This window comes from Elephas maximus, chromosome 4 (genome assembly GCF_024166365.1).
Source record: "Elephas maximus indicus isolate mEleMax1 chromosome 4, mEleMax1 primary haplotype, whole genome shotgun sequence".
In the NCBI taxonomy this organism is placed as follows: Eukaryota; Metazoa; Chordata; class Mammalia; order Proboscidea; family Elephantidae; genus Elephas; species Elephas maximus.
Genome location: NC_064822.1, coordinates 35,241,421 through 35,260,619, shown reverse-complemented (window position 1 = coordinate 35,260,619; position 19,199 = coordinate 35,241,421). Strand labels below are relative to the sequence as shown.

Sequence of the window (19,199 nt, the reverse complement as noted above, 5' to 3'; positions counted from 1 at the left end):
CAGCACCCAGAATAACAGCAGATGACCAAATTCTGAATTCCAAAATAAAAATAGTACTTTATGTAATTACAGACATATCATGAAGAAAGAAAATAATTTTGGGTTTTTTGTCAAAGGTTTGCCTTTTTAAAAATCCAGAATAAGGAGAAAATACCCTTCAGAAACTTTTCATTAAGCATATAGGATACAATGAAATTACTGTCATATTTTCTAACATTTGACTACAGTTTTCTCAGTTAATGCATACCAAAGAAGTTAATGAACTTACTTTTTTTAAGACAAAGAATATTTGGACAATCAGAGTGTAATTGCTAAAACTGAATAAAGAATTATTATAAAAGAGAAAATATAAAGATTCTGCTAGTGTTGAAAAAAAAAATGAGCTAGGTCTCAACTAGGTCATAAGCAACGTGGTTGAGCTAATCAGTAATAAACAGGCCCTCACTTGGACATTTTTGCTCAAATAGTTTTTACAGTGTCATCAAGAGTTTCATGTCCCAAGGGAAAGATTAGCCCAAAGGACTAACGGACCACAACTACCACAGCCTCCACCATACTGACTCCAGCACAACTAGATGGTGTCCATCTACCACCACCGACTGCTCCGACAAGAATCACGATAGAGAATCCCAGGCAGAGCTGGAGAAAAATGTAGAACAAAATTCTAACTCATTAAAAAAAAAAATGATAGAGACTGGAAAAACCCCAAGAGTTTGGCCCCTGGGACACCCTTTTAGCTCAGTAATGAAATCACTACTAAGGTTCCTCCTTCAGCCAAGAATTAGGCCTATAAAACAAAACGAGACTAAATGGGCACACCAGCACAGGGGCAATGACGAGAAGGCAGGAGGGTACAGGAAAGCTGGTAACAGCAAACCCAAGGTTGAGAAGGGGAGAGTGTTGACTTGTCATGGGGTTGGCAACCAATGTCGCAAAACAATAGGTGTACTAAATGTTTAATGAGAAGCTAGTTTGTTCTGTAAACCTTCATCTAAAGTACAATAAGAAAAAAGAAAAACTGTCCAAAAAAAAGTTTCATGGCAGAGTACTCATGGCATTTGAGTCTCCAGACAAGCTGCAAAACCAAAAAACCAGACCCACTGCCGTTGATTCCAACTCATAGCGACCCTATAGAAGAGAGTACAACTGCCCACAGGGTTTCCAAGGCTGTAATCTTCATGGAAGCAGACTGCCATATCTTGCGCTTGATGGGTTCAAACTGCCTGTCAGTTAGCAGCCAAGGGCTTAACCACTGGGCCAGCGGGGCTCCTGCTCACAAGCCACAAACAGGTACTAAATCCACAACATTTAGGCCTGGTGTAACAGCAACAAGATCCTGTTCTTAATCTGAGAGAATTCTTGGGCTACAGAAGAGTTTTTCCTTTCCTGCAGAAACAGAAACAAGCTGGACTACCTCTGGGGTTTTTTTGTTTGTTGTTTTTAAATTATAAGTTGTGAATAGACAACTGTGGAAGAAACAGGCTTGTTACATAAAACTACAAATCTGCGAACCTACAAACAGACTTTAGCGTAAAAATGAAATTATCAACAACTGAGTTAAAACCAGCAAGTTGAAAAGATCATCATTGTAATGCAAAATAATCGCTTATACTTCAAAGATCATAAATAAAAATAAAAGTAATTGTTACTATTTTATATATTCAATTTACATCTGTGGCAGGGCAATAAAAGTGGGAGGTAAAAGCGGGTAAGGACAGAGAGCAGAGGAGGAATCAGTTATTTGCAGGTGGTGTCAACCATGGCTGCATATTAAATTTGCCTGGGGATTTTTTCAAACCATACCTAAACCCAGGCCCCACCCCAGACTAATAAAATCAAAATCTTTAGGGGTGGGGTCTGCTTATTTTTTTCTTTTTTAAATCTCCCATGTGATTCAAATGGGCAGCCAGAATGAAGAACCACGGAGTTACTAGTGACTTCCTTCTCTCCCACCTGATAAATTTAGGATCACATGTGGCTCTGCTTTAAATATGTTATTCCCAAATCCCCCATTCTTTCCCCTTTGCCTTATAGGGTCACTATGAATCAGAATCAACTCGACAGCAACGGGTTTGGTTTCAGTTTTCTGGTTTTGTTTCAGTATCTATGGAGGTAAAGCTTTGAAGCCAGGACTCCTGAAGCAACCAGAGATTGTGTGAAGAAATGTGAGTCAAGAGCACGCTCACTGCAGAATAACTAGGAAGCTAACCATGCAATACACCTGCTAAGACAAGTACTGCAAGGCACCATGAGGGAGCTGACTAATGGAAGCCAGCTTCCCCTCCCCCAGGGGCTAACAGGGGGGCCTCGTCACTATCTGAGAGGAAAACAAGCCCTGTGGAGCCAAAAATATCTTTCCAAAACCAAAACTTAACTCTTCTACCAATGCCAGGTTCCTAACAACTAATTTCTCCTTCTAGATGACCATATTATCTTTGCTTTAATTTTCTAGTCTTACATAAATTTTATTACTGTAAAATACTGTAAATCTTAAGGAAGTGCAATACATATAAAAGCAGTGAAGCACCTAGGTGTATGCTGTGAAAGTTAAAGGGGGAAAGATGTAACATAGATTCTGCTTCCTAAGGAATACAAAACACGCATACAATAAAAGTTAAATAAGTTAAATGCTTACAGCCAGGGGAACCAACTCATCCCAGTTCCCTCAAGACTTTCCCGGTTGTTAGCACTGGAAGTACCACTTCCCAGGAACCCCCTTCAGTCTTGGGCAAACTGAGGCACCTGACTCCCCTATTTATAATGTGTCAGGCCCTTTGCTTAGCAGGTCACATGCACTAGGCTGGTGTAATCCTTACAATAATCCTCATTTTACAGATGGAAAATCTAAAGGTTAACAAGATTAACATGGTCAAATATATCAGAGGTAGGTAGAAGCCAGGATTTAAATACCAACAGTATAACTCCAGACTCAAACTCTTAAGTATACTAAACCAAAATGGCAATACAAGAAATGACAAGATGGTGTAAGATTAATTTTTCATTTAATTGAATTCAAAACAGTAAAAGAGCACTATGTTCTGGAGAGCAGAGAAGCTTCTAGGAGTAATGAGGATGTGATCTGAGGTATCAAGAATAGGTAGTCCACCACTCCTACTGGTAGGACAGACAGAAGTGAGAGTGAGGGAAAGGCAAGAGGGAAATGAGTTCATTTAAAAGCCTGGGGAGATGTGCAAGTCAGGTTTGTAATCCTCAAAGAGGTTACTCTACTTGTCATTGATTTTTTTGTGGTAAACTTTGGGGAATAAAGTTTATGCGTGTGTGGTTCAGGAGGTGTACCAGAAGATCTCTGGAAGAAATTATAGTGAAAACAATTCATTCACTTTTGGAAAAGTAAACTCAAATCACATAAAGTAGCATCAGTTTCTCAGCAATGGTTTTTAGATTTCTTTTCAGAGGCATTTTGGTATATGACAAGTCTCTGGACTCTCTCTCTCTCTCTCTCTGTGTGTGTGTGTGTGTAATATTTGTTTCTTCTTCCTTTCCCATTGCCAATACCACCCTATTTTATGGAGGGCAATGACACCTAATCCCATATGAATAGTTTTAAATCTGTGTTCAACATCACCTCTCCTAATATGAGTTCAGCCACTTTCCCACTGAACAATGAGGACTCTTATAATGACGGCACCTAACAATCTTCAAAATCATTCTGTAGACCACTGCCTAAAAACGGCTGCTCCCCCAATTCAGTCTATTGCCATTCTAAGAATGGACTTTCTAAGAACTTTAGCTGAAAATGTAATTAAACCGAGGAGATTATTTAACTATTTTCTTCCCTAAATTTAAATATGACTTATAACATTGCTTAAACAAAATATAAATTGAATATTTAAAGATTCCTTAAACCAAATCACCTGTTAATTGGAGAAGCAAGTACACACACACACACAAAAAGATTATGTACTTTTCAGAACTATACATACACGGTACATTTGACCATACTGTTTAGATATTTGGCTTAGCTGTCTCAAGTAAGAACTATAAATATTGTTTTGGGGACACTTCAGTTCCAAAATATTGAAAAAATACAACATTAGTTATATTTTAAATTATCTGCCAGTAAAACTTGATTAGTCTCACAAGCCCAGCAAAACAGTACGTTTTTTCTGTAGAAAAAAAATAAGTCTTTGACCATTCTCTGACAGAATTAAGTAAGATATAATATGGTTTAAATAGTGCTAGCGAGCTTTAGATTGTAAATTTTCTGCTATCTTGTTTCAGAATAATATAGCTGTGATGGTTAAGGTTCTGTGTTAACTTGGCTGGGCCATGATTCTCGGTGGTTTGGCACATGTATGATGTTGTGATCACTTTCATAATAAGATTTGATATAATGTCATCACCTCCATGATGGTAAGTGGCCAATCAGCTGAAAGGGAGTTTCCTCGTGACGTGTGGCCTGCATCAAATATAAGTGGACTTTCTGGCAAGGCTCGTAGGCTTTTGCTCGCTCTGGATCCTGCTGCTGGCTCCTGTTTTTCTGACCTTTGGTTCCTGGGACTTGAGCTAGCAGCTCTCCTGCAGTCTTGCCTGCCTATCTTGGGATTCGTCAATCTTCCCAGCCTGTGAGCAAGAGCCCTGCTCTCTGACCTGCCAGTCTTGGGTTCACCAGTCCCTGGGGCTACATGAATCAGGAGAGGCCTCCAGCCTGACCCATGGACTTGGGACATTCCAGCCTCCACAAACTGCATAAGCCATTTCCTTGACTTAAATCTCTCTCTCTGTGTACACATATTTATAAGCTTTACTGGTTTCGCTTCTCTAGAGAACCTAGCCTAAGACAGTAGCCAATTCACTTCTACATTTAGATTTGAATTTCAGCTTGAATATTTCTTTCCCCTATTTGTTTCTCAATTTTAGCTACCTAAATTGGGGAAAATATCCCAAATTGTAAGTATAATCAAAACGACAATATAAGCAGTGTTGTCACTAAGGGAAATGGAAATTTCTGCCCCAAATTACAGAGTCTTTAATGGTATTCTCATGGCACAAAATCCATATGGTATGTATTTGTGTGTGCGCACACATGCTATCTCCCAAAACAAAACAAAAAAGAACGTAAAGGAATGTATGTAGTTTCATAACAAGAACTACATCATTTTGGACAGTTCTCTGATAAAACGAATGCATTAAAGAACTTAAAAATGGCAGGCAAATCGGGATGCTGTTTCCACTTATGTAAACCATATCACTGAGACTAGCTTTTTGACATAATTATGCCATGACTAAAAAGTCAGTTCACAGCAAATCCCAATTTTCCTTGGTACCTGCTACTGCCAATGTTGTACAAATCAATCGATTGTTGTATAAATAAATTTCTTGGAGACTTAAAATTGGACTATGCCTTTGGTTTTTTTGTACGCTAATCAATTCAAATACTGACTCTTATGGAATATTATCAATCCACAAGGAGTTTTCAAATACAGCTTCAGATTAGTTACCCTGAGTGACAAACCACACTAAATACCACATATAGACACACCTCAATATTGATTACATTTCTGAATGAGCAGGTCTATTTTTTCACCTAATAGACATATATAAAACTGACTCATTGTGTCCCTGACATTATCTGAAGATAGGGAAACATGCAAGAATGAAGGTAAATGATTGCCTGGGTCTCACAGAGCCCAAGCTCAAATTCAAGGTGAGTGGCTGGGGCTGGAGGAACAGGCAGGATGAAGAGTCACAGGTAGAGAAGTCAGCAGTAGTTACTATGATCAAAGACGTACAATCGTAAGGGCATCCAGATAGGATCTGGGTGCCAGCTTGACAGACTAGTAAACAAACAAGTTCTGTATACATGGGTCAGCTATATGGCACAAGATAAAGATCAAGAAACAGAATGTCTGAAAAATGTGGCATGGGCAGATCACAAATATTTGGGGGTAGAGGGGCATTAGCCAATAAGGGGTAGGGAATCGGGATATGTGTGTTAAATTACTAAACTTGGTATTAGTCTTTAATCTATTAATGTTTAATCAAAGCTAATTTGATTTGAGGATAACAGTGTAATAATGATATTAGATTTTTTTTTAAGTAGTTATCTTAGAAGTATCACTGTGAATTAGCATTGTAACTTATGTTTATTATAAAGCCCGAGTCAGCTAGTGACCTCATAGAGCAGATATGAAGTATGAGGGGAAGAAAGGTGATAAGAACGATTCTGAGGTTTCTGCCTGACTATTAGGGTGAAATGATCATGTCATCATCTGAAATCGTGAACACAAAGACAAGAATGGGTTTGTTTGGTCTTGGTGAGGAAGATAAGAAGCAAAATTTGGTTTTAAACACATAAGGTTTGAGGTGTGTGTTCAACATCCAACAGTTGTGTATTCTGTTTGGAATCTGGGAGTCCTTCGAATAGGAAGGTGCTTTGATTTTGGTGTTTCTGCTCCTCTACATAAATGACAAATGTCAACTGTAAGAGAGGCTGTGATATTTGAAATAAAAATCCACAATGCTACCTCTACACCATGCCTTCATTAGCCCCTTGAGAGGCCCTCTAATCCTGGTTTCTCAAGACCCAATGAGTCAGTTCCCTTTGAAGGATCTAAATCATTGAGTGTAGACTGGGTGCTTAGACAAGCTCCCACGGTGGATTAAACCTCCAAAGCAGAGATCCAATTTACCTACCAGTCTAGGAAACCAGTCCTCTAAATCTCTCCTGCAGGATAATGCCCAAGTGTCATGGATTATATTCAAATGATCCCTGTCTCTGAAGAGACTGTAGCTCAGCACTGCCCACACTCTGGTTCCAGTTGTCTCCTTCAGCCCATCTTCTAGACAGCCACAGCCCCTCAGCTCAAGATGTGCAAACTCTACCAGGTTCCCAAATGTGCTATACTTCTCATATGCTATTTTTCTGCTTAAAACACTCCTTTTCCATTTTTCTACCTGGCTAATTCTAGCCCTGTGCATTACTGCATTATAATGCATTCCTTTTTTAAGCACAGTGGGTTTATTCGTCTGACTCACCAGTCAGAATGTGAGTTCTTGGAAGACAGTAACTGTATCTTTCCTTTTTGTGTTCCCAGCATCTCACACACATGAGAGGTGTTAAATAAATGTTTGGTAAATGAGCAGATGGAATTACGGATCGCTGTAAAACACCAGCGCAACTGGCTACCTAACAGGTGCACTGCCCTCTTGGCACTTTGGATAATATATGCAGAGTTCTGGAATGAACTAAAGCATCTCTTGCAACACAAACTCCTTTGAGGACACACTACATGGGATGCAGTGCTATAAGCACAGCCTGACTGGGGCTGGTTGAACTGTCACAGGATGCAGAAATTTGCTTTCAGTTAGTTAAGGCAGGACTGGGCCATCCCAATAAGGTTCTTACGCCGCACAAGGGAAAGTTCACAAGGTTGGAAAACTGAAAATATCCATTCTGAAGAGTACATCTGCTTTTCATTCCCCACCACACTCCCATGCCCTTTTCTGCTCTGGAGGAAAACAGAACATGGAAAATACCTGAAGCCAAACTGAACCTAAGTTCAAACTGAGGAGTATAAACACGGGGTGAGATTGCAAACACTAGCAATAACAGAAAGCTTTAAGTTAAGGGTAAAAAACAAAACAAACAAACAAAAAGACACACAAAGTAGTACCAGAAGGCAAATACATGTTGCAGGCAAGTTAAGGAAAGACAAACACAAAGATCAAAGAAATCATCACAGTGCAATAAGCAGGAACCATCAGGATTATTTCCATGAAAGGAACTGATGGTCAAATAAAAATAAGTTAACCTAATTTAATACCTAAAGGCAATAAAGATAATTTCAAACGATACTATTCAAAAATCAAAAGAAAACTGGATGATGCTTAAATAAAAGCCTCCTTTATTGAATAAAGTATCACAGCAGAGATGTAAAATGAAAACCCTCTGGTAACCTAATACATCAGAAAGTAGACTGAAAAGCCCAAAATAATCACATAAGAAAATGAAAATATTCAGTAATCAAAGCAAAATGGGAAAATATCATGAGAAACACATAACTAAAGCAATAATAAAAACTTAAAGGAGACGGCTAATATGTTAATGTTCATGAAAACCACATGTGAATGATGAAAATATTGTACTTTTGCCTCAGGAAAATGACCTAATAGTTTAATCCTTGGTCCTAACAATCAGAATGTCCTCTAAGTTATAAGAAGGATCCCAAAACTGTGATTCTCACAACTGTAGTCATTTAATTCACAATGTAAAAAAGATCACCTTCAGAACATAAACACTTTCTCAAACATTTGTATAAATATATGGCATTTTTTTTAGCTTAGGAAATGCAAAATATCTTAGAAAGTTTTTGTTCTTCATCTTTCTTGTTCGAGATGAGAAATCTGAGCCTGTACAGTTAAGTGACCTCCCTGAGCAAAAACCCACTGCCGTTGAGTCAATTCCAACTCATAGCGACCCTATAGGGCACAGCAGAACAGCCCTATAGGGTTTCCAAGGCTGTAAATCTTTACAGAAGCAGACTGCCACATCTTTCTCTTGGGGAGTGGCTGGTAGTTTTGAACTGCCAATCTAGTGGTTAGCAGCTGAGTGCTTTAACCACCGTACCACCAGGGGTCCTACCTCCCTGAGAGCCCCTCCACACAGGGAGGGTATAGGGCTCCCTGCACAGTGTTCTGCTCACGACAGTGCTGCACTGCCACACACACCACCTTTACAGGGGAGAGACAACCAAATACTACAGGGTATCTTTCTGCGGCATAACAAATTTTACTGTATGAAAACCTAATCTAAATTTAAAGGAATCTACAAAATCTGGAAGAAAAACAGCATTCCTGAATACTTAGGAACCTTTTTTTCTTCAACTTACCACTAAAAAGTATTGTTATAAAATTCTTTCCCATTTCTATAATGGTATTTAAGCAAATACGTGTGATTGACTGTTGCTGCCAAAGATACTGAAGAGTTTGATCAAACAGCTGTCATCACCATAAAAGGTTCCTTGTTCTATGGAGTCGATCAACACCTCCTCACCAGAACCCAGCACAGACACACATTTCAAAGAGGCCCCTAAACTTCAAAGCAACCAAGAAGTCATACATTCTACTTCTTCCCATCCACACCAGGAAAAAAAAAAAAAAATCCACTGGAAATGTTTCTACTTTAGGCTGTTTCTTCAGCTACGCTTTAACATCATTGAAATATATCAAAACAAAACATAATTGTTTCCTTGCAAGCCTTGCACAATAGAAATTTTTATTTTAAAAGAATACGCATACTTATGTATATTTATGGAAACTCTGGTGGCATAGTGGTTAAGAGCTACAGCTGCTAACCAAAAGGTCAGCAGTTCAAATCCACCAGGCACTCCTTGGAAACTCTAATGGGGCAGTTCTACCCTGTCCTATAGGGTCGTTTTGAGTCAGAATCAACTCGACGGCAATGAGTTTGTTTTAGTTCTATTTTTTTAAATATTAATTTAGCCATTTTATTCACTCACCAAATATTTGCCGAGTGCTTATCCTAAAAGCTAGAGATACAGCAGTAAACAAAACAGCGAATATCCCTGCTCTCATAAAAAAGCTCTCATAGTGCTTATTATATTCTATGAGGGCAGAGAAACAAAAATCAAAAGGAAGGCACGGAAGACAAACACATAAACAAGTACTGATAGTTCCTGACTTACAACGTATTGAAGTTACGACAAACCAAACTTATAACAGTGTTATTTGATTTTTTTTTTTTGGGTGCATCTTATCATTAGTAATATGTATACTACATACAATGTTGCGATGTGTAATTTGATGTTACCATTCTCAGATGTTCACTCAAAGATGTTCAAAGATCAGATTTATAAAGGTACTGATAATAAAAGCAATAATAATGAAAACTAAAAACAAAAAAGTATTCAACTGATGTCAGAACTGACTTACAGCAGAGTCCTCAGAATGGAACCCCATGGTAAGTTGGGGACTACTTCTACATATGTAAAAGCTCAGACAGTGTCAGGTGCTATGAAACCAAAAAAAAAAGAAGAAGAAGAAGGGTAAAGGGACAGATAGTGCGAGGGGGGGTGGTGCTATTTTATCTCTGGGAGTTAGACAGGGTCTCTCTGACAAAGTGAGATCTGAGCAGAAATCTGACGAAAGAGAGGAACTAGGGAAGTAAATATCAGAGGGGGGTTCCAAGCAGGGACAACAGTATGTGCAAAGGCCCTGAGGTGGGAGCTTTCTTGGAAAGTTTGGCCAGTATGGTGGGAGTGGATGAGTGCACTGAGAGTCATAGGAAATAAGTTCAGAGAGGAAGCCGGGGCCCAGAGGGGATAAGGACCTTGTAGGTGATGGTGAGGATCTGGGTTAATCCAGAATGACATGGTGAGCAGCAGAGCCACGTGACCTGGCTTATATTTTAAAAAGAATTATTCATCTGCCAGGTAGAGAACAGACCAGGGCAGAGAAGTGGGGGTGGGGGACCAAGATGTGGCAGGATGGCAAGGGCAGAAGCAGGAAACCAGTCCAGAGGCTACTATGATAATGCAAGTGAGAGATGGTAGCCAATGATGGGAGGGAGGCAGCAGTGGAGATGGGGAAAGCAGTCTGATTCTGGATATATTTTTCATGGCAGAGCTTCGATGTTGGTGTGAATAAAAGACGAGAGTTGAGGGTGACTCCAAAAGTTTTGATGTCAGGAACTGGAAAGCTGCAGTTGCTACTCAGTGAGATGGAAAGCCTGGTAAAGGAGCAGGATTTTTTCTTGGGAGGTAGGGAGCAGGGAGTGGGAAGTGGGAGGTTTTGAACACACTAGGTTTGACATGTCCCTAATTATTTGATACAGATATAAGGTGACCGTTGGTAGAATGTGCTTTGTTTCACCTAAAATAAATGAAATGAGGAGCATGTTCCCATGTTTCTTAAAATCTTCTCAAATTAACATCAAATATCTTTTGGGCATACCATCGCTGGTGTTTGTTACAAAACTTCTTGGTACATCTTTAACTATTTTTGCTTCATACCTCAATATCTATTTTTTTTAAATAAGAAATGTCACTAAAGACAGAGCATCCTGACAAGTAGCAGGTGACCATGAGTGAAAGAAATTTCTAAATGCCCCAAAGACTCAACTTTTTCTTACAAGGCAGTATTTGAGATACTGAGACATTCTTTCCCGCCAGAAATCTCTCTACCATCCTCTGTGGAATCTGAAGTTCACCCATTTTAAAAAATATAATCATTCCTTTTTAATCAGTGTTACTCAGATTCTATTATAAATGCAAGGATATTATATATACCATCTCCCTGGAGACATTTTCTCATTCACTTTGGCACAGTACAGGATCCTCTTGCTAAAAATAATTAGCAAAAAGAAGGAGCTATGGCTTTAGAAGAGAAACAGGGGATAAACTACCAGCAGTGGGTTTTCATAATGCAGCCTTGGAGGAGAGCATGGAATCTGAGACAAGTGAACCTGTACCTTGTCTGCTGGTGCAAAGGGAGTGGAGACCCAAATTGTCCTCCTCTATATGTTTTTTTTTTATATGTTATCACCCAACACCTTATCATCAACATGCTGATGGCTTCCAAATTTATCTCCAGCACAACCTCTCCCCTGAACTGTCTGCCTATTTGACACCTCCACTTGAACATCTCAATGACACACCATTCCAGTGTCTGTTCTATCAGAAACTTTTTTCTCCAAAGTCCCCTTGGCCTCGTTAGTTTCCATTGAGTATTCACATCTCCGCTTGAATGCCTCTTCCTCCCCTCCTAGCACTCATTCTGTCAATAGTTACATATTACTTGTGTAATATGCTAAATACCAGGGTCTCCACCAGACTCTAAGCCCCTGACAGAGGACATGTGTCTCTTTTGCTCACTGTATTGCCCAGACCAGACTCATGCCTGGTATACAAAGAGCACTCAATAGACACTGAGTGAATAAATGAATGATTGTGGCATTGATGGGAAATAAAAGGGTCATTACTGGCACAAAGTCTCTACAGTACATTTGCATTTGGTTGGGAGCCCGTAGAGTTGGGAGCAATCAACTCCAGCACCCTGAACTGAGTAAAGTCAAATACAATTGACCAAATGTTCTTGTATTTGCTATGGGTTTTATTTAGCTCATCAAACTTCAACATTATTCTGTATCTCTAGAATCACTGAAGACACTAAAGGGAGAAATCAATAACCCTGAGTTAAAAAGGAAAAAAAAAAAAATGAAGTTACTGAACTCCTTGCTAGAGACTAAGAAACGGGCTGGGGGAAAATCTCCAGTATGTTTTGTCTACAATAAAGCAAAATTAGTTTATAAGCATTTCATAAGCTTTCTACCAAGCTAAGGTCAGTCAGAATTTATAATTTAAGATGTATAAAATGTAATTGATTATATTCTCATTAGTGTTTTAGTGAATGAAAAATAAACAATTACACAAGCTTTCACAGGCTATTCATGTCCTCCATCGTATTACCTTTTTTTTTTTTTTTGAGGTATTAACTCCTCGACCTCAATATTTCCTGCCTTAAGAATTTCAGTAATATGACTTTTGCAGTGGAAAAGGAAATTCAGTATTCCTTTTGTTCTTCTGTGCTTCAAGCCTCGTCCCTCCCCGCTACATTAAAATGTCACTGCGGTGGAAAGTGCAAAGCCTCAGGCCTTAACAGTTAGTAACAGCTTTATCAGCAGGAGTAGTTTAACATCTGAAAAAATTTCTGCAACATTTCTAAACCTAACCCACCATCTTAGATGCAGAAAACAGGAGAGAGTAGAGGAGAAATGTAGGTATATAAAATATAGAGAAGATTGTTCACAATCAACAGTATTTTCCATTAAAAAAAAAAACAGATCTTATACCCCAAGTATTAGACTCCATTTATTTTTGGCAAGATCTAATGCTGGTTCCAAATTTATATCAATACTTAAACACACACAAATTCATAGCAACCTCTTATCTATACAAATATACTGTAAGATTGATTTATCTTAATGGAAATCAGATACAAAATACAGACAGTGCCCAGGCGTCCTCTATGGCTGTGTACATTCACTCACACAGCTCTCGTGAGTAACACACTCTTGTAGCAAACCCCCAGGCCCCTTTGTCATTAAAGGTCTATTTGTAGTAACAGCAGTGAAATAAGACAGGGGAAAAAGCATGCACGAGCACAAATTAGTAACTTAGCAAATTAAGACTCTTGGCTTTCTAAACTTAATTTGAAATATTCAAATACATCAAAGCCAAATGTTGGTGCCAAGGTGAAGAATGTGTTACAGACATTCGTGCGTCACAGGTGGAAATGAATCGTCTTGGAAACTGGTTAACATTTGATACCTCCTTCATCAGATGGTCTCGTGACCTCACTGCAGCACGAAAAGCTAGGGTAGATGTCGGATATTTCTGACTTGTCATCTCCCAGACCTGTACCAAAAGTACTGCTGGAATGAGAACGAGACCGGTGTCGCCTATAGTGACTTGCCTTTTCTAGATGGGAGGGAAAATATTCATGTTTGTGATAAAATAACTAAAGAACAGAAAGAAAGGAAAATTATTTAAAGGCTCAACAGTGAAGGAAAACAATCCCTTACTAGGATCACCCGAAAATCTCAGCTATTATAAGATTCTAGTCACCTATCCCCAAACTTCAGCAAAACTGCATGAACTACATAAATGGCTTAAAGATCACTCATACTCATTTTTTAGTATAGATTTTAAAGGAGAATGGAGAACAGGCCATTGAAAATTTTTCCTAAGAGCTAAGAAAACATTGGCAAACAAATTTCTATCAAACATATTGTCTGGTTATAAATAACTGCTTTAAAGTAGAATATCACCAGGTATGCAGCATTCGTTAAATGATACAGTTTGGCTGAGTATGTGGATCAAATTGACTATTAAAGTATTAGCACCCCTACTTCGCCTTGGGCTTTCAATTTGATTAATGTCAACAATCAAATCTAAAGTGGAAATCAGGGGTGCAGCAACACCTGAACACTATGACATATCTATCTAGATTGCTCAAAATAACTTCATAACTGTCAAAACTTTGGTTTGCTAAACATGGTCTGAAAGTCTGAAATGTCAAACCATGCTGTCACTATACCTAAATATCCAAACCATTCATTTTTTGCCTTTAATTATAAACATGTAGTCTAGATGAAAAGCCAGATAAACTTCCTATCTATTTCCTTTACAGTGCATAAAAATCATTGATAATTATTTAGAAGACTTGAAAGTCTACTTAAAGACATTGATGAGGCTATATAGAAAGCCTCTTTACTATTCTATATATAATTCTTTAAATCTACCTTTAAAATGTAACCATGTATTTCATGAAACATCTCTTTTATGTCTCAGGCAATGCAATCAAAATAACTGCATTGATAATCACAGAAACTCTATAAAATCCTATTCACTAATAAAAAGCAGTTAAAAGTAAACTCTAGGCACCTTTATAAATGACTCTAGGACAAACTAATCTAGAATATATTAAAAAGCCCTTTTGGACATTTTATTTTCATAAATGATTAATGGCACTTTAAAGTAGTATAACACTTTTTGGTTTTTCCAATTCTCAAGTTTAAAATTTCCATTACATAGTTGGCACGATGAACCACTAGAGTCCACAGTAGCTTTATTTCCAGGACAAAACCACGTAGGTTGGAGAAATTCAAAATGTAAGCAATACCAGAGAGCATATGTAGACTTCTAGACTGAATATTATCTTCGAGGGGATCAAGGTCAAAGACGGAGCCAGGATCTGTGCGCCAAACTTTGAGGTCTTTTACCAAAAGAAAGAAATTAACAAATCAAGAACAATTTTTTTTAAAAAGGCCAGCATCAAATAGAGTCAAGCAAGAGTCTAGAGAGCGAAACAGGTAAAAAGCAAACATATAATAAGCAAACTCTGTTATGCAGACTTCAGAAGAGAGCTAAGGATGTTGACTTTCACAAATATTTGTTAAGAAAATATCATAATTAAATTTCAGTTGCCTGGTTTATTCTTCATTGACCTTTTACTCCAAGCCTTGCTGACATGGCTGTGACTCCATCACAGAGCACACAGGCCCTTGGGGTGACCATGTGTTGCCTCTACAGCATCCCCTCAACTCTAAATCACTCTTGTTCTCTACTCACTGAGAAGTTAAAATGTCTGACTAAAATACCTGATTCAGAGCATTTGAGTAAATCATAGACCAATTGAGGAGTTTCTGTCTGAGAAAACAAAACTTCTGTCCTATAACAGAAACAAATATTTGAGAGGTAGGCAAGTGGCAAACCCAGTTTCCATTCTGAGTTTAATATTCACATCTGTGAGTGCAAGCTAATTCACAGAAGATGTTTTTATGGGAAAAGTGCTATGAGCAAGGTACTCGGTGGAGCACAGGCTAGTTCACTGCTGCCGTCAATGATGAGACTGCTCCTATTGTAAATAAAAAAAATTGGAGGCAAAATCCAAATCTAATAACAGCTAAGTTTACTAGTGCCTCCAACTAATGGTCATCAAATCCTAAAATGATTTGTGCGGTGGTGTTCCAACAACTGGAAAATAAGAACCTAGTGAAGGATACGTGGCCAGAAAATGAGTGGGAGTAAAACCAATTAATCAGTAAACTGAAAGTAGACATTTGCCTATCTGTTTATAATTAATAGCATAAAGAGCTTACCATATGCCAGGAATCATTTGAAGTTATAACATAACTCATTTTAACTTCATAATATACTAAAGTAGATGCTATTATTATCCTTGTTTTATAGATGAGGAAACGGAGGCACACAATGATTATTAAGTAACTTGGCCAAAGTTAACAAAAAGAAAAGAAATTGCTGTTGAGTCAATTCCGACTCATAGTGACCCTACAGGACAGGGCAGAACTGCCCCATAGGGTTTCCAAGGAGCTGCTGGTGGATTTGAACTGCCGACCTTTTGGTTAGCAGCCATAGCTCTTAACCACTGTGCCACCAGGGCTCACAACTAATAAGTCTCAGAGCCTCCAGCAAAAATAGATACAGTACAAACTGGCTTAGCCTGAATTACTCATAAAAATCTCTAAATCTCTATTACCATGCCTAGTATGGTACCTGGCTCACTGCAGGGTTTAATGTTTGTTGAATGTACATTTTGTTGTTTCATAGGCAAGTCTTCAATGGAAAACACTTTTCCCCAATAAAAAGAAAGAAACTGACTTTGGGATTTCCCAGTAAGTGAATGTTTAAGTATACATCTTATATATTTTCTTTAAACCTATCTCAAAAGACTATAAACACTGAATCCTGAAGCCCAAAATCTAGACAATCTCACGGTGTATAGCCAGGAACTCACTGTCGCTCCTGCCACCTGGTTAGGGTAGGAGCCTGGGGTAAGACTTCGGCAGTTTTACCCTAGTGGGATCCCCTACACTATCACTCACAAGGCATGAGTACAAAGCAATGAAACTCTAAGTTTGTGTGACTTTCAATGAAAACATCACAACTCATCCATCTAACTTAATGTGATCCTTTTAAACAAATCACCTTGGGAAGACTAGCAAAGCTACCAATTGCCTACAGATATGATTGGAATCCCTTCCTGGAAATACTTTTAGAGTCACTCTAGAAATCACTCAAGTAACTTAGTGCCCTGACCTTAGTGCCCTTGTTTTGTATGAAGATATTACCCTGTCAAACACATACTTTCCTCACCAAACTCACCGCTAAATGGCCTTTCACTACATCTAAAAAAGAAGTTCTTATCTTTGAAGATGAATATAAGCTAGCACTGAGATTACTGAGAGGTATAGCCAGTTACCAAAAATATTCTTTAACTGAACTAGCTACAGATTTCAGTGGTTAACTGCTCTGAGGAAGACAATAGTCATTTGGAAGAATGAATTATAGAATATATATTGAAAAATCAGTAACTTTCCTTTCTAGCCCTACCTTAAACTTCTTTTAACATTCAGTATGTTCCTTGCTGATAGCCCGGCCACCATTCACACTATCCTCCTAAGATTCCCAATGACTGATTATAAGGAACTTATAGATAGCAGGAATGGAAGGCTGCTCTGTAAGTTATGGGATGTTCAGACAACTCTCAATTATTCCAGTTGAGAAATAATACTCAAGAAAATATAAGCTATTCATATTGCGGAGTACTATCAGAATCTCTCTGGCAAGTCTATTTGTGGTTAAAGGATCTAAATATAACGTGGTTATTTCTGACACCCACACACACAATTTCTGCAGTACAACTGCACTGATCAAGTACAGAAGCTAAAGGAAAACAAAATAACTGTTCAGTCACTGTTAGCACCCACGTCTGATATGCAGGCTGGCTCCTTTAACAAGTGTGAATATCCGTGAGACCAGAAAACTACGAAAGACAGAGAATGTGCAACAATAGAGGGGATCTGCGGTGATGCCTGATGAACGCCATGAATCCCATCCAACTTACTACAATAAGGCACCACGTCAAGCACCAATGAGGAGCCAAATGACTAAGGATGCTCATCCTAAGCAAGGGCAAGGGTAAGGGCAAGGGCAAGGGCAAGGGCAAGGGCAAGGGCAAGGGCAAGGGCAAGGGCAAGGGCAAGGGCAAGGGCAAGGGCAAGGGCAAGGGCAAGGGCAAGGGCAAGCATCGCCTTCTCGATGATGCACAGGTGCCGAGAGGACGGTCAGCTTACCAACGATGATGCCAGGTCTCCTATCCATCTCCACGATGTGAGGGTGGACGCCCTTGTAGGCAGCATCGCTGACAACCTGGGTGTTCTTCCGGACTCGCTCAGTCACAGGGTCATCCACAACAGGTGTGAAGCCCCTCCCCTTCGTCTTTTCAAAATCTTCATGATACTTTACCTGGAAAAGGAAGAACCATATTAACTCAAACTGAAATTTCCTAATTGTTTTCATGTTCTGAAATAGGACTAGGGTGGCGGTTGCCCAACTCCATATCTGACTTTGAAAAAGTGAAAAGTGGTATCCACTAGTTACATGGAGATTATATACACCTTTTCCAACTATTCCAAATACAACGTCAGAAACTTCAGCTTCCTTGCATCAGAAATCAAATGCTGGTATTTTCACAACATGCTTAATCATTATCATAGCTTTTTACAGTTTCTAAGAGTCTCTTTGAAATTATATATAAACCTGTACATCAGTCAGAAGTTTTAAAAGATCCAATTTTTTAACCCCAGCTACCTCCTAAAATAAACTTTAAATCAATTTCCTATCTCTTAACCTTTAATATGCAATAAACTGATAAACTACTATTATACAATTCTTTCAAGAAAACAGTGTTATTTAAGAATTACACTAAGAAAAAAAAACACTAAGAAAGTCACATATAATCAATTAAACATACTTTAAAATATATATTTTTCATGTTCTGAAATTGGCTTAGGGTGATGGTTGCTCAACTCTGTAAGTATACTAGAAACCATTGAATTACATACTTTACATAGATGAACTTTATGGTAAGAAAATTGTATCTCAATAAAACTATTAAAAATACATTTTTCACATTCTTCGCAACATGCAAACACATCAAACTCCATCTTAAAATTAACTGAGAAGAAAAACATAGTGGTCACATTAGAAATAAAAACACACAAAAAAATCACTGAGAAAAATGATTTTATTAGACTCAATACTTTCATACATCTCAGCGTGATTAGAGAGTCCCACCAAAAGGACTAGCCTGTCACATCTTCATGCTTTGTTAGTCATCCAGATTAACAGTGAGCTAATGCCATGGAACACTGGTTGTGCCATTCCTTAGTATGTTTCAGTCATGAGAAGAAAGAGCTGGTTGGACCCTACCATCGAAATATGGTTTTGTGCTTCTCTGACATGCCTCAGACCAGGTGTATCTAAAACCAGACTTGGTCTACCTTTCATCTGTTTTTGGTCCTGGGTATATTTTACCTGCAAAGTAAATAGTAGAAGATATTTATACCAAGACAATTATAATATAAAAATTATGCAACTTTTTCAAGATTTCTCGGTGGTGTGGAACATATGCAACACACTTTATTTCCTGGGTAACTTGTTTGGTAAATTAGATTTTGTTCTAGAATTAAAAAAAAAACAGTTGCCATCCAGGCAGTTCTGACTCATGGCAACTTCATGTGTGTCAAAGTAGAACTGTGCTCCACAGGGTTTTCAGTGGCCGTTTTTTGGAAGTAGATCACCAGGCCTTACTTGCGAGGCACAGCTGGGTGGATCCCAACCTCCAATCTTTCA

General features: G+C 38.5%; 1 protein-coding gene across 3 annotated transcripts in view; it reads right to left on the bottom strand.

The window, feature by feature from the left end:
- NEBL (nebulette) overlaps nt 1–19,199 on the bottom strand; it is a 430,048-nt gene that overhangs the window by 11,735 nt on the left and 399,114 nt on the right. The window contains exons 26-29 of one of the 3 annotated variants that reach the window (XM_049881881.1): nt 18,777–18,881; nt 17,639–17,810; nt 14,665–14,757; nt 13,311–13,460 (exon numbers count right to left, since the gene is read on the bottom strand). In XM_049881881.1, the coding sequence (XP_049737838.1) occupies nt 13,311–13,460; nt 14,665–14,757; nt 17,639–17,810; nt 18,777–18,881 (520 nt within the window). The remainder of the gene's footprint in view (nt 1–13,310; nt 13,461–14,664; nt 14,758–17,638; nt 17,811–18,776; nt 18,882–19,199) is intronic. The other 2 variants (XM_049881883.1, XM_049881880.1) reach the window with 2 other exon arrangements.